The sequence below is a fragment of the Panthera onca genome, chromosome D2 (genome assembly GCF_046562875.1).
Source record: "Panthera onca isolate mPanOnc1 chromosome D2, mPanOnc1 haplotype 2, whole genome shotgun sequence".
In the NCBI taxonomy this organism is placed as follows: domain Eukaryota; kingdom Metazoa; phylum Chordata; class Mammalia; order Carnivora; family Felidae; genus Panthera; species Panthera onca.
Window position 1 is genome coordinate 39,379,291 of NC_138349.1, and position 16,285 is coordinate 39,395,575.

Consider the following 16,285-nt stretch of genomic DNA (forward strand, 5'->3'; position numbering starts at 1 on the left):
TTTTAGCTTCTAACTGGTCTATTATTTTATTTTGTTTGGGTTTTGTTTATTTTTCATTTTGAGATTCTTTTGCTCTGGGGTTGCTATCGTGTATTCAAAATACAGTGTATTCTGTCCTTGTTTCATAGATGTGATACCTTCTCACATGTCTCTCAAGATAGTAATTATAGGGTTTATTGTTTTTAAGCTTTCTATGTGTCCTCCATTGTCTGTACCTTCTCTCTGGGTCTTTCTTTTCTGTTTGTCTGGGACTCTCTCTGTGATGTTGGACCCTTTCCTCAAATATGACCTAATACCTATGACAAGGTACTAAAAAACTGATTGGAAGTGTGGAGACTGATGTGGAGACTTTGAGGACTTGGGGTTTTCACCAGAAGGCCGTGAGACTTTTTGGTCTCCTAAAGTTAATTTTCAGGTGTTCTGTGGGGCTATTCACACTTTCCAGGAAAGCTGCTCTCTAGGGTCCCAGGTCTGCCTCTGCTGTTCTAGAGTCAAGTCAGGGAAAGAGCTGGAGAGCCGACAGTTCAGCACAAGTCTGACTTTAACCCCTATCTTCTGTCCTGTGCCTCGCCTAGCCTCCCAGAGCCTGACACATTGCCATTCAGTTCATCTGGACAATAAACTTCTGGTCTCCATTGGATGGAGGAACAGGAGACGAGCAGGGCAGAGAGAAGGGATGGGGGGGGGGGGGCCAGATGGCATGGGGGAGGGAAAGGACCTGAGAGTACAACTGCTCAGTTTCCAGACTTTCAACTATTCGCCCATTTTTAGCTCCAAGCCTGACCCCGGCTCCCTGGTCCGTGGTGTCCCTGAGTGCTGAGCCCCTCAGGGATTTTCAGGGCGAAAGACTCACTGCTCACAGGAAATACCCACTGCCGGCCAGTAGCTCGAACCGTCCCATGTTCTGCAAAATCAGTTGCCACTTCTCCATCCACCTCCACTTGAATTCCGATGTTTGCTCTTATCTTGTGTCCATAGAGTAATCGTTTTTAAATTGTCACACTCCATTTGAGTGGGGAGGAGCCCAATGCTTATCATTAAAAAAAAAAAAAAAGCCACATTCATCTGGAAGCCCCTGTGTTTTCAAAACTAAACCTTGGTGTTGTTGGTTTTTGGTTTTTGACTTTTTTTTTTTAGTTGTATCAGAAAAAAAAAATTAGCAATTGGGTGATGTGAGTGAATGAAGAGACTCAAATGAATAAAACATGGTTTCAGCACTTAGAGAAGATACAAATGACCTTGCTTGACTTCTGAACAAAGTTCACCAACAGGACTCTCGTTTTTCCTGACAGAGCCTTAGACATCTTTTGAGAATTAATTTAAACCAAAAAATCAAAATTTTCAGAGACACTATCATGAAAAGCACGGACATGGAAGGGGAAATTGTAGCTTCCCCTCCTAACTTCACCCCTGCCCTTACATTTCATGGCGGGTGTGGTTTTTTTGGGGAGAGCAGAGCCAGGGCCTTCATGAAGGAGCCTGTGTTCTTTCTCCTGAGCTCCCCTTGGGGTTCTGATTGATGTGGAAACCCCTTCCTTCCAGCAACAACAGAGGGGAACCTTGTCTGAGGCAACTTGGCGCCTTTGACTAAAATATTATTTCCTCCACATGTTGGAGTTCACTCCTGGGAGCGTTGGGGATTTAACCTCCTAAATGCTACAAACCTGGACAGGTATTTAGTCTCACTGTGCCCCCTGGGAGGACTGATGTCAGAGACCAATTTCCCAAACTCTGTGGTCATCAAGAGGGCCAAGCCCGTGAAATGTTTAAAACCTCTTGTGGCCTCGCACTGTAAATCTGTGTCTCGACAGACAGTCCCAGGAGAGCTGGCTGCGACGGCAGGGCCGTCTGACCACGTTCGACGAAGCTTGCTCAGCAGAGCAGGTGGTCCCCGTGTGTCAGGCCCCCATCAGGCACAGCCATCCCTCACTCTGTCAGTCTACCCTTTCAGGACAACTTAATTGAAATGGAGTCCAGAGTTATAAAGTCCACAACCTCAGTGACTTGGAAAGATCTGAAGGGACCACCTGTTTCACTGTAAGCGTGGCAAAACCAATCCCCAAGAAGCATGACCTCTCCTAGTTCACACTGACCGTTAGAGGCAAGTTGGAATTCATCCCCGGGCAACCTGGCCTGAAGACCACCGCACCATCCCCTTTCCCAGAACCAGTGTGTTAAAATGGCAGCTGCCAAGCATGGCAGACCCGTGCCGCTCAGTAGCCCCCCCCACCTCACCCCATTCCAGAGCAGGTGTCTCTTCCTGCCCTGCACAGACCAAAACATGGTGGACCCTGGGCAGCTCTGCCTCCCTGTGAACTCAGACTCACAGAGAAATTGTTAACACAACCCTGTACAGTAGCACAGGCCTCATGCAGATCGTTGGTAGCCCCTGCACTGTGAGGAAGCATACACAGATGGCACCAAACTTAGAGAAAGAGGGAGAGGTGAAGGACAAACGTGAGTTTGCCTGAAAATGCATCCTCTGCACCCTTTACACTGTCGAGTACGTGGCTTTGCCTACTTCCTGTGCTTTGGCTAAATTGATCTTAAAGAACTAAAATATAAACGAAGGGTCCCCTTGGACAAGACGTTCTCATTCATTCAAGTATCTACCATCCCCGAGTCCATAAATCTCACCAGCCAGTGGAAGAGGCCAACGTTAACTCGGCAATTGCTAATACAATGCGACCGGCTGCTGGGGTGCTGCAGGTCTGAGGATCTCTGTTGTCTTCTGCAGACACTGAGATGAGGGCCTGAAGAGGTCAAAGGTTTAGATCCGCTCCAGGGATTTGTCTCCGGGGCCAGGCACTTCCTTTGAGTTATGCCCATGAGCTTCCTACTATTTTGTGCAAGCTTCCTCATCCCCCAACAGATGAAGATTAGCACACCCCCACATTTCATCCTTTCCTGACTTCTCATGCTCCCCAGAGTCATCCTGGGCATCTAGAAGTTTCGTGCTGCTTTTAATGGCACACAATTTATGGCCATCCCATATGGCAGAGTATATCTGTAAAGCATCCATATGTAGCAACGCACAGAAGCTCTAGACAAGGCCAGAGGCAGCTGCAACCCAGCCTCCGGGGACACTCATTCCCATGAACCATCGTGGGAAGACAGTGGAGAGCTTCAGCAAGTCCACCATCACCTCCTCCAATCTGAGAGCAGTTTCCTTTAGAAGCCCTCCTGGATGAACTGCCCCAGGGTTACTGGAATGGTCTTCTCTCACTGGGCAGCCTTATGATAAAGGCACCTGTAAAACCAGAGGGCACAGCAGAGGGAGCCAAGCAGAGACCACTGGGCTCATTGTCTCCTCATGTCTGTTTTGTGTGATCTTGAGTAAATGCACTTAATCTAACATGACTGCTTCCTCATCTATAAAATGCGAATAAAAGAATAGGGTTGTATATACAGCACTTAGCACAGCACCTGGAATGCAGTTAATGTTGAACAAACACTAGTTATTATAATTGTCACTGACGTTATCACTAGTTTTCACAGCCCTGGAGGCAGGACATTTATTACCAAGCAGCTTGAATTATTATAAGCTGATTGAGTCTGACTGCCTTCCTATGGTTACAACACACAGGGACTCTGGTTAGTGTGCCGTGAAATGAAACAATATAGCAAACAAAGCTCTGGGTGAGCCCTGTCATCCCAAAGAACAGCTTTTCCCTCTATTTCCCTGAGGTCAGGGCCGGGCCGTGCCCCTAATTGGGAGTGTCGTTGGTTCACTGGGTGGAATCCTATTGTTACAAAACCTACAAAAGCTTGACCACAGTGCAGAAAGTTTTCTTGGTTCACTCCTAATAGTAGATCCCGTTTCCCGGCATCTGCTGTAGACAGGTACTTTTGACACAATACTTCTATCCCAGTGAGACACCTTGTAGACCCATTTGATAGATAAGAAAGTTAGGACTGAGAGAGGATAAAGAATGTCTCAAGCCACACAGCTGTTAACTGCGGAACTGAACTGGGCACCGCTCCTCTCCCTCTCTGCACTGCTTCTCTGCCCTGGCCCGGCTGTGGACAGATGCACAGAAGAGGAACCAGGCAAGGTAGGAAATTCTGGCTCTCTTCCTTTGCATTCTAGGTGCATCCCTGGCACTTCTCAGGGCAATTGTCTGGATTCCTTTAAGAATGACAGTCATCTGGAATCACAGACTCAGGGGTCCAAATCGTCTGATCAGAGCTTGAGAATTGCCCTCAGTGTCAGCAATGTAAACGTGTGCACACACACACACACACACACACACACACACATACACAGACGGTATTCTTGGGGGCTCCAGGGAGCTCATGACCTCCCACACCAGCCCATCCTATGAGTGGGGAACAACTGAGAGAACACCTTCCCCTACTGTGAACTGAAAGTTTCTCCCCATAACGCCCACCCATTAGGGCAAGTTTAAATTCTTCCCAACGCAGCCGGAGTGGAAAGTGTGCTTTCTCTGTGCCGTACCCACGCCACACTGTTGTCAGGAGCAGTGGGGCCCCTAGCTCTCTGGTCCCTATACTGCTGTAGTCTGAGGCTCCCTTCCTGCTGTGCAGGGTACTTTTCTGCACTCTTTATACAGGTCCCTCACAGCCGTGCTCAGTCCTGGGTCCTTCCCTCCACCCTTTCACAAGCCTCTTGGAAGCCCCCCGATCTCTCAGGGAAGTGCCCCCTTCTTCTTCCTCTGAGCCCATGAAGGTCTACAAAGTCAGACCTGAAGGTCTGGGAGCTTCCCCCACCTTCACAGTTAGCTTCTATTTCAGGGCCTCTGGCCCTCGGTTCCTGGAAATTTTTTCTCTGAATTCTGAGATGTCTGAGGACCTTGTCTGCCAGCCAGATTTCTCCTTTCCCCACGGAGCTCCACAAATCGGCTTAGTGACAGCAAGACCAGAAACTCTGCCAGAGTCCTCTTTGCAGTTTCCTCAAGCCAGCATACACGGGGTCTCGTCCACTGGGTGCTTTCACAACGGGCCATACCCTCCTTCCTCCACCAACCCGACCTGCACTGGGCTCTTGAGCTGACAGTGTGAAGCCTGCTTGGGATTCTCTCTTTCTCCCCGTCTCTCTGCACCCCCCAACTTGTGAGCACACACCCTCTCAAAATAAATAAGTAAACATTTTTTAAAATGTAAATAAGTAAATAAATAAATAAATAAGGAACAGGTAAGTTTAGCAGCTCCCTAAGGACATCCAGTGCCCAGTGTTGTTGCCATAGCACTGGACAGACTCAAGTGCTTGTTTCGCCCTTTGCCTTGACCCCCCTCATCACCAAGGAGCTGCCCGTCCTGATACAGGTGCACTCACGGAGGGGGAGCCCAGCCCATCCTCAGGCCCCTTGTTAAAAGCGAGGGACACTTTCCCAGAAGTACATCAGCACATACCCCTTCCAGGCTGTTTGGCCAGAATCGGGTCACACGCTCGCTCCTAAAACAAAGGCACCAGGAAGGGAAGGCTATAATCGGGCCTGTGGAGTTCAACAGACCGTGGCAAGCAAGGCCTGGAAGGAGTCTATGTCTTCTGAGCAGGCAGATGTCAGACACCCAGCAAAACCAGCTGCTGTTAGCAAGGAGGAAGCAAAGCATGCTGCAGGGCTGGCCAGAGCTTCCCGAGGAGCTGAGGGCACAGGCCCCCACGGGGCACGGAGCCACAGGACTGCGGACCCCCCGGCCACCCACAACAACATCTGTGCGGTTCAATGTGTGCTACAGACACCCAGGTACCAGCATGTGGGAGAGGGGATGTGGAGCGCCAAGACCTGTGAAAAACTGGGAACTTTGTGGGGCGCCTGGGTGGCTCAGTCGGTTGAGCGTCTGACTTCGGCTCAGGTAATGATCTCACAGTTCATGGGTTCGAGCTCCTTGTCGGGCTCTGTGCTGACAGCTCAGAGCCTGGAGCCTGCTTCCGATTCTGTGTCTCCCTCTCTCTCTGCCCCTCCCCCACTCACACTCTGTCTCTCTCTCTCCTTCAAAAATAAATAAACATTAAAAAAAAATTAAAAAAAAAGAAAAACTGGGAACTTTGGAGTTGATAAACACAGCTGACCCAAGAAGTAAATATGTCAAACCATACATTTTCAATCTTTTTAAAATTGTTTTCTTTCTTTTTGAGAGAAAGAAAGAGAGCACATGTGCATGCATGAGCTGGCAGGGGGCAAGGGAGGGGAGGTGCTGGGGGGGGAGAGCAGGGGAGGGGGGAGGGTACAGAGGATCTGAAGCAAGCCCTGCTTCATAGCAGACAGCAGAGAGCTCCATAGGAGCTTGAACTCACAAACCATGAGATCGTGACCTGAGCTGAAGTCCTACGCTCAGCTTACTGAGCCACCCAGGCGTCCCCAAACCATACATTTTTAAACTTGATCTTAAAGGTCACATGAACAACAGCGATTCTTAAACTGATTCAAATGGGGGAGATTAAAAAAAACTTGGTAATCTTTATGGAATGTTATGAAATCTTGACCAAATTAATCAATCATATTAGAATAACTTTGTTATTTTTATTTTTTTCATCATAATAAGTCTTTAATCCTCATCCCCTATATCCCCCATGCCCCCACCCACCTCTGCTCTGGTAACCATCAATTTGTTCTCTATGGTTAAGAGTCTGTTTTTTGGTTTGTGTCTCTCTCTTTTTTCTTTGCGTGTTTGTTTTGTTTTTTAAATTCCACGTTTGAGTGAGATCATATGGTACTTGTCTTTCTCTGACTATTTCACTTAACATAATACTCTCTGGCTTCGACCATCATTCTTTTTATGGCTGAATAATGTTCCAATGCGTACATACACCACATCTTATTATCCGCTCAATTGATGGACATTTGGGCTGCTTCAGCAATTTGGCTATTGTAAGTGATGCTGCAATAAACATAGGGATGCATGTACCCCTCTGATTTTGTGTTTTTGTATTTTGGAGTAAAATAACCAGTAGTGTGACTCTTGAATGATAGGGTAATTCTACTTTTACTTTTTTTTGAGCAACCTTCATTCTGTTTTCCAGAGTGGCTGCCCCAGTTTGCTTTCCCACCAACAGTGCAAGAGAGTTCCTTTTTCTCCACACCCTCATCGACACTTGTTTCTTGCGTTTTTTATTTTAACCATTCTGACAGGTGTGATGTGATATCTCCTTGTAGCTTTGATTTTAATTTCCCTGATGGTAAGCGATGATGACGAACATCTTTTCAGGTGTCTTCTGCCCATTTTTTAAATGGATTATTTGTTTTGGGGTGTTGAGTTGTATCAGTTCTTTATGTATTTTGGATACTAACCCTGTATCAGACATATCATTTGCAAATGTCTTCTCCTATCCTGTAGGTTGCCTTTTAGTTCTGTTGATTGTTTTCTTCACTGGAAACTTACAATAAATTTACTAGAGGGGCGCCTGGGTGGCTCAGTCGGTTAGGCCTCTGACTTTGGCTCAGGTCTGATCTCACCATTCATGAGTTCGAGCCCCGCATTAGGCCCTGTGCTGATAGCTCGGAGCCTGGAGCCTGCTTTGGATTCTGTGCCTCCCTCTCTCTCCGACCCTCTCCCTCTCACACTCCTCTCTCTCTCTCTCAAAAATAAACAAACATCAAAAAATTTAAAAAAAAATTTACTAGAGAAAAATATGTATTCGTTATACGAAGGCATATGATCCTCACCAAAGCAATAAGCGAAACAGACTATGCCTGAGCTTTTCGTTATTATTAGAATTTAGTTTGGGGATTTTTTTTTTCCTAATTTGGTTGTTCGGCTGTTTATTCCACTTGAGCAAAGGGATAAAAGATTTCAGAAAAATGCCTGGGAGGAATGCTAAAAGTTTTCATCAATGAGTAAATTGTGAATTAGTAAAAGCCCACGATTGTCAGCTTTTAGAGGCTGGGCTTCCTGGAGCAGCTCTCAGAACATACCCTGAGAATCACCGATCCAGCCAAACCCTCTCATTTATCGTCTGCAAAAGTCACTAAGGCTAACAAACATCTTTGGGTTTCCCCAAGGTCATCCAGTTAATTATTGACACAGAAAGTCCCCTCCCAAAGAATCACAGTGTTTCCCACATCACACGTCAGGGATGCCTGTCGGGGATAAAGGAGGGTCCATGTGTGCTATGGGCCTGAGCTAAGTATAACTGGTCGGAGTCCAAATCTAGCATGGCTGCAAAGCTTTCTAATCCACCTATATGCAGAAGAATAGAAGCTTGGAGCTCATTTCATGAGTTGTTTCTGCTAGCGATTTAAAGACACAGCTTTCTCTTCCACACGAAACGGTCACCTCTAGACAATGACTTCCCCGGACCCTGTGGGCCTGAGGTCCAGGTGTGACTTTCTCAGAGCTGACCAGTAAGGAAGGGCCTGGGCTGGCTCCTCGGCTCTCCCCTCCCACCCAGAAATGGTTAATTGCCAGCTCCAGGCTGCCTCCAGCCCAGCCCTAATTGGCCCGATCTCAAGCGGCCGTGCTGGAGCCGCAGCAACTCTGGGCCAGGCCGGAGCTGCGCGGAGCGAAAGGGGCACTCTTCCAAGGTAATGATTAAGCTGAGCGTCTGGCAAGGGCACAGGCAGCAGAGCCGGGAAGGTGAGCCCTGTTCACACCTCGGCCAGGCTGTGGTGGCCAGGACTGGTTTGGAAGGCAGGGCCCCGGGGCACAGGGGCCCAGAGCCGACAGCCACAGCCTCCCCCTGCACACGGGCATCCAGGAGCATCTCAGGCCGGAGCTTCTGCTGCCTGCCCTACTAGGACCCTGTCCTCGACCCTGGCACCATGAAGCTGCAGATGTTCTGGACTGGGCTGGAATACACCTGCCGGCTCCTGGGCATCACCACTGCTGCAGGTAAGACCCCACCTCCCCGCTACAGTCCCCTGCGCCCTGGACACAGCAGACATGGCTGCTCAAGGGGTGGGGGCCAGCAGGCTGGGGACAGATGGACACATCGGGCCACATCTGCTCTCACTTTTCTTCCCAATGCCTCCAGAAACACTGTTTCGCAGGGCAGCGGCAGGTGCAGTGGGGTGAGCCTGAGTGAGGGAGCCTGATGCCAAATCTCCACTTGGTAACCCACCACCCATGTGACCCTGGGAGCCCTCAGTGTCCTCATCTGGGAACTGAGTAGAGAGGGTCTGCTCTACCTCCTGGAGGGCTATTGTGTGGTGGAGGTGGGGTCTGAAGGTGAAGGTATAAAAAACCAGGCTAATGTGAGAATCAGATGCCTCCCCGTATAGTTATAAAGATGATCAACAGAGCTCAAACCACAGCCCTATTTCATAAAAAGAGAATTCCCAGCACTTGGGGCAGGCTGAACTCTAGGACTAAACATGGAGATCCCCGGCTTCCCTTGGCCCACTCCCACCTCATTAACAGAAAGTCCTGTAGAAACCCAAGCCCCCTCCCTGTGGCCTGACTACAAGAACACAGTGTGGGTCTGGAGAAGAAATGGTTCCCTACCCTGGGCTCCTCTCCCTTACCCGGCCTGATCACAGGCTGCTTGACTTTCTGGAAGCACAGACAGAGCAGAACCAGAGCACCCACTATCCTGAGTTCTGCCTGCTCACTTCCCCAGTGCAGACCCCAACCTTTAGTCCCATAGGCCCCACATGGCCAGAGTCTGTGTGAGGGAAGTGAGAAGGCATCGTTCTGAGCTCTTAGCTCTTGTCCCACTGACCCTTAGGAAAAAGAAGAGACACACATTGATCACCAGGTCCTTCCTTGCCACTGGACAAAATCCAGGATGGGTCTTGGCAAATAGGAAATGTCCCCCAGCTCAGACTCCAACAGTGCTGGTTCCAGCCCCCCACCTTGTCATCTGCTGATGTGTGACCTTGGGAGAGCCACCCAGACCCCCTCGGATGGCACTTTCTGATCTGGACCTCCTGGCCAGGTATTTTGAAGGATCAAGGATGCATAAGCTGAGCCGAGTTAAGTGGAACTGAGGGCATAAGCCTCTTGGGAGAAGCCTCTATGACATGGTTCAGAGCTTGTTGGGGAGGCTGGCCAGTGGGTTCTTCTAGCATCCAGGTCCTCAGCACAGGAAGTCAGCTGTTGGGGAAGCTCTAATGCCACCCTTCTTATTGCAAGATGGAGCACCTGAGCCCAAGTAGGGGCAGTGACCTTACCCAAGGTCACACTGCAGATCACAGGGACAGCAAGTCTGGAGCTCAGGTGCCTCAACTTTTGTAAAGGCCAGGACTCTGGCCAAAAAAAACCCTGCTTCTCAGAGTAGGAAGCCCCACCCAGCAGACACCAGGAAGGGTCTGGAATTGCTCTGCTGAGGGTCCTGAGTAAATGGGCTGGCAGGGTAGCCAGCTCCCACCTCCAACAGAACCACCTTGTTACCTACATATAAGGGAATGAATGCCGACGCCCATAACTTTACATCCTGGGGAGAGAAAGGTAAACCTATAGAGTGTTTCTGTGTCTGGGGTTCGAGTCCTGGTCTACCCCTGTTGATCTTGAGCCCACCCTGCCCTCCTCCAGGCCTTGGTTTTCAGATAACTATAATGTATCCTTTTTAGCTATCAGATATCTTGGTGATATTCTGCCCAGAGCTGCCTCCTGTCAGGAAGCTGTTTTAAGACATATCTATTTTTCTAATAGCCTAGCAAAAGACAGTTTAAAAGTCTGATTTATCTCAGTCAGTGGAAGGGTCTGCAGCCACACACACACACACACACACACACACACACACCTCCTCTTAAGCACACTCTTATCTCTGTGCAGAGGGCTGCTGTTAATGCTGAAGATGGGTCTTCCTCTTGGTTTTGATAAGATCCAGGCTAAAAATAGGCCACAAGTTGCCTTTTAATGGCCAGGCTTTCCAATAATCTTGTTTGAGCTTTTTAGAGTGCTGGGAGCACGTGGGAAGCTAGAGAGAGGGGCTTTGGTGCTTTTGGGCAAATCTCAAGTTTCTTCCAACGTCACTAAACTCCTGGCCCGTTTCCAGTGTGTAAGATTTGCAAATTCTTTATTCCCTTAAGCCTCTTGTTGTTGAAATCTCCGTTGAGAAATCTGGGCCTCATTTACAGGGGCATTGCTACCAGAGAGGAAAAAAGACTTGAGACAGAGGCTGTCACTTTACAAAAACCCCAGGAGACCTAACGCAGCCCCTGGTCCTTTTGTCAGAAGGAACGTGGCATCTCCAGAAATGAGGAGAAGCATGTGGCCCAAGGTTGCCCAGTGTCACCTGAAGGTGACACCTGCCAATCCACCTGCCAATCCCCTCTGCAGATGGGATCTGGGACTATTAGAGATTCTAAGGGTACCAGACCCCAGGAGACTCCACCATGATGGCAAAGCCCAGTGGCTAAGGCCTGGTTAGCTGAGCTCATCTCTTCTTCTCCTCCCAGGCCCTTTGGATGAAGTTTCTTCAGGATGTCCAGTAGTCCCACGGGCCATTGCTGTCCCACCCCCATGCCCAGCCCCACAACACCAGTGGGCACAGACAGAGCATTGCCACTGCTGAACAGGGGCAGACAGGCCACGAGCAGACAGCACCCAGCTGGAAGTGTTTCTAAAATTAGAAAATTCTCTCCCATGAGACTTTTTTATGACTTTGAACCAGTCATAAAGTTTCCAAGTCATCACAGAGCTGCCCCCCCCCCCCCAAAACGTTTGTCTTACCCTTGGCCGGCTTCACTCATTTGCATTACCTCCTTGGCATGGAAGGAAATACGTGTGTGAGTGTGTGTGTGTGTGTGTGTGCGCGCGCGCGCGCATGCACATGTGATGTCTGGTGCCTCTGCTGCTGAGATGTGGCTCTTGGAGTTGCTCAAAGAAGCAGACACAACTGGGAAATGCACACAGACTGTGAGCTCTCCACACCTCCCCTCGCAGATGCCCACTTGTCCAACCCTCAAAGCGGGTTCTCATTGTGTCCACATAAAGGCAGGGACGTGCCATCCTGAGTTAGAGACTCGGGCCCCAGGGGATGTTCAACCCTGGGCTTTATTCTCACTACAAACCCACCATCAGAAAAGGGAACCTGGGAAGTGGGTTGTAACTGAGATGGGAGGCCAGAGGTACAGGGCGCCCCTTCTCTGTCCCGCAGGACTGGTCCCCATCCCTGTTCTTGGAAAGCAGGATTGGCTTCCCTTTGAACTTCGGCAGTCCTCTTAGTCCCTGAGAGAGAATCTCCATGCACTTCCTCACCACTCCTCAGCCTCAGCCCCGAGTCTTTGGGGAAGAGAATGGAAAGAGCCCACTGTGTTGGCCCTTTGGTGACACCCCTGCAACTTTCCTCAGAGCAATGGTGGCTCGGGGTTGAGGCTTCTCACTGCCAGTGCTTGAGGGCTTTCATCGTTCTTCCAGCCCCGCTCGGGTGTGAGAGCCGATAATGAACATGATTATTTGAGTATTTACTGCGAGCCAAGCTCTGCGCTGCCTGTTTCAAATGTAGTGTTGCATTTCGTCCTCATAATGACTCTTTGAACCATCATCATACTCCTCCCCATCCCCACTGTATGTGGGGGGGGGGGGAAACTGAGGTTTGGTGGAGTGAAACACCTCATTCAGAGTCTCACAAACAGGAAGCAAAGAGGCAAGATTCTGATTGATGGTGGTCTATTCCTGAGACCCGACTCTTCCACCGAATTCCGGCTAAAGAACACGTCTTTATATGTCTTGGCTACCCCAAGATGCGGGAGGTAAAACACACAGAGGGTCCCAAAGAGGCCGGACCGAAGCCACACCATACACAGGCTCAGGCATGTGGGGTCACAGCGAATTGGGCACAGCTACACTGAAGCCTAGTAAGCATGACCAAACACTTCCTGAATCTAAAGACACTGACATTTCATCACTTCCTGTCTCTGAACATGCATACTTTGACTGGCACTACCAAATCCACTCCTGGACCTCCTCTGAGGACAGACAAATCTGCTCACCTTTCCGGAGGGAACTGTCACAGCAGGACCTCCCATTTATGGGTCCAGAGATGCACAACTGATAACAACAGCAGAGTCATGATTTTGCTAAAGCCCCACCAGTGTCTTTGAGGGCCAAGTGCTGACCTTAGTCCTAGTTTACAAATGAGAAAACCGAAGCTCAGAACGTTCGGGTAGCTTGGCAGAAGTCGCACAGCCAGTAGACAGCGGGTATGGTATTGGGGGTCCAGTCTGCCCATTCGCAGGGATGCGGTGGAACATCCAGAGACCATCAGTACACTGCTCCAAAGAGAGGGGTGCCACACAGCCAGCTGGGAAATGGGCCGGCACTGAGACAGGGCCATTTTGAATGAGCCCTGCTTGTCAGGCTAATGTGCTCTTTCTCACAAATCAACTATTTTAGATCAACCTGGAATCACTTAAGGGTCTGTTTTGTTCCAGGTTTTTGACCTATTAACCTCTTCTGTCCTCTAAAGGACAGAGCCACATTCCCCAAAGCCCCATTCCTTGCCAATATTCGGTTCAAACTGGAGATTTGGCTTATTAATATAGCCTAAGACAAAAGAAGCATTTAAACCCAGATGTTCTCATTATTTTTTAAAGAGTACAGCAAATGCATAGTTTGACCTTAGCCCTGACAAAGCCTTCAAAAAAAAAAAAAAAAAACAACAACAACTAATGCTTCTGAGGCAACCATCTTGGGCCCTCCATGCTAATTTCCATCCTTCTTAAATGTGTATCCCCGTGACCATTTCCTGCCATCTAAGGAAGCTTTGTGCACTTCAACATGTCCACAAGTGAATTTATTACCCAAGCGAGACCACATTGTTTTCAGATCCTCCAAATGGATGTTGACTGTTTTTCCTTTCTGATCTGATTGTTCCAATGAGCAAATGAGATATCCCTACTTCTGTTCCGCTCCCTTAGCACTGAAAGATCATATGACTTGGGTCATTTTTTTTTTTACCTCTTTGTGCCTGTGTCCTCCTTAGATTTAGAATCAAGGAATCTGTCACTCCATTTAGGATTCATTTATTCAGCAAACATGTGCTGAGTTCCCATTTTGTGTCGTGTAGACACATAGATTAGTATGGTCTGACCCTTACCCTTGAGAAGCACATGGTCTGACCAGGGAGACAAGCCAATAAATACACATCCCAGCACCAAGTGCTGCAGTGTGGAGTTGGAGGGGTGAATTTGTGTTCTTCTCTACCACTTACTAGGTGTGTGACTTTAGGCGTGTTACCTAACCACTTTACACATCAGTTTTTTCACCTATGAAATGGGAATAATGACTGTATTTACCCTCTAGGGCTGTGAACATTCAACAAAACGATGACTGAAGCATGAAAATGCCTGGCACATATATTCTCAATCAGGGCTGGTTAATTTTTAAAGGGATGTGTTGAACACAGGGATGGTAGAGCATAAGTGATGGGCTCTTCCTGAAGGATGGAAAAAGAAGAAAGACCAGAGGAAAGGAATAAGGCAATCTATGACCCTTGAAGCTGCAAAGGGAGGAGGAAGAGTCCTTAGAATGTGAAGAGTCTTTTACTGAATAACATTTTCCTTCACAGTTCGAGGTTGGGTCATTAGGATCAGCCCACAGAAAAACCGATCATTTCTAAACCACACGTAGTGATCAAATCAGAAGAAAGGTGGTAGCCTCGTTTTGTTTTTTACCAGCTGGCAATTCTCTTAAAATTGTCCTTAGTTCTGAACAACCATCTGAAGAGGGCTATTATCAAAAGAGATTGTCGTTAGATATAAGTGGCAGATGCCGAGGAGGAAGAGCCTTCTGCGGATTTCCCCCCAAGGCTTCCTAGAACACCAGAGGCCAGGTGAAGTCAGATGAAGAAACATGGCTTGTGTGGCATGGATAGAGTATCTGGAGGGATGGCCATTGTTTTCCGGCACCAGGAAACTGCCATATGGAAGGGTGAGCAAATGTCTTCTCTTTGAACGCAAGAATAAGAAGCAAATACCTTGGGCAAATACCTTGACCTGAAATCAAGACCTAGAAGAAATTCCCCCTGTAGGTCCTTACAAGAATGCTATTCTGTGCTAGAGGTGATATCCTCAATAGTATCAGTGATCCCTGCAGAGCCATCAACAATGTCATCCCCCAAAAGTGGCGTATCAGCCTAGATGGCTTCACAAGTGAATTCTACAACATTGAAAAACTAATATCATCTATTCTACACAACCTTTCCAGAAGCCTGAAAAGGAAGGAATACTTTTCAACTCTTCTATAAACTAGCATTGCTCTAATACCAAAACCAGACAAAAACATCATGAGGAAACTACAAATAGCCCTCAAAACATAGATGTAAAAGTCCAAACAGTGGTTTAGAAAATCAAAAAATATATATGTCAAGAGGATAGTATATCATACACAAGTGGAGTTTATCCCAGGAATAGTAAGATTGCTTTAACATTTGAAAATCAATTAATATAATTGACCATATTAACAAACTGAAAAAAGAAAAGCTTATATTATACAAAGCATTTGACAGAATTTAACATTCTTTCATGAGGAAACCTATCATCAAACTGGGTATAGAAGAAAACTTTCTCAGCCTAAAAAGAGCATCTACCAAAAACCTTACAGCTACTTACAAGTAAAAGATCAAATGACCTTCTCCTAAGATTAGTAACAAGACAAGAATCTTGTTACAAGAATCTCTCACCACCTGAGCCAACATGGTACTAAAGATTACAACCAGTATAATAAGGCAAGAAAAAGAAATAAAGTACATACAGGTTGGCAAGGAAGAAGAAAACTTGTTATTCACAGATGACATGATCATCTATGCAAAATCTGATGGAATCTATCAGAAAAGCTACTAGAACTAATAGAAGGTGTAGTAAGGTTGCATAAGACAAAATCAATATACAGTAACCAACCATATTTCTCTATACCAGCAACAAAAAAATAGAAAATGAAAATTTTTATTTTTTTGTTGTTTTTTTTAATGAAAAATTTTAAATACAATTTACATAACGTCAAAAATATGAAGTACTTCAGGATAAATCTGACCCAAAAAGAAACTAAAAAAAAAAAAAAAAAAAATGCTAGAGGTAGCAAAGAAGACCTAAATAAATAAAGAAATCTATCCTGCTCATGGGTCAGAAAACAACATTACTCAGATGTCAATTCTTCCTAAAATTGTCATACAGTTTAAAAGCAAACTCAGTCAAAATCCCAACAGTTTTTTTCCAAAACCTGAAGACTGCTTCTAAAATTCACATGCAAATACAAAGGTCCTAATATAGCCCAACAATGTTGTAATCAAAGAACAAAGTTAGAACATTAACACTACCTGGGGCGCCTGGGTGGCTCAGTCGGTTAAGCGTCTGACTTTGGCTCAGGTCATGATCTCTTGGTCCATGGGTTCAAGCCCCGCGTCGGGCTCTGTGCTGACAGCTCAGAGCCTGGAACCTGT

At 47.4% G+C, this 16,285-nt stretch overlaps 1 protein-coding gene across 1 annotated transcript in view; it reads left to right on the forward strand.

Annotated features, from left to right (window-relative positions):
* The first annotated feature begins 8,094 nt into the window (after nucleotides 1-8,094).
* Nucleotides 8,095-16,285, forward strand: part of TMEM72 (transmembrane protein 72) — a 29,002-nt gene continuing 20,811 nt past the window's right edge. Inside the window, exon 1 of the mRNA XM_078434545.2 lies at nucleotides 8,095-8,793. Within this exon, the coding sequence (XP_078290671.2) occupies nucleotides 8,724-8,793 (70 nt within the window). The 5' untranslated portion in view covers nucleotides 8,095-8,723. The remainder of the gene's footprint in view (nucleotides 8,794-16,285) is intronic.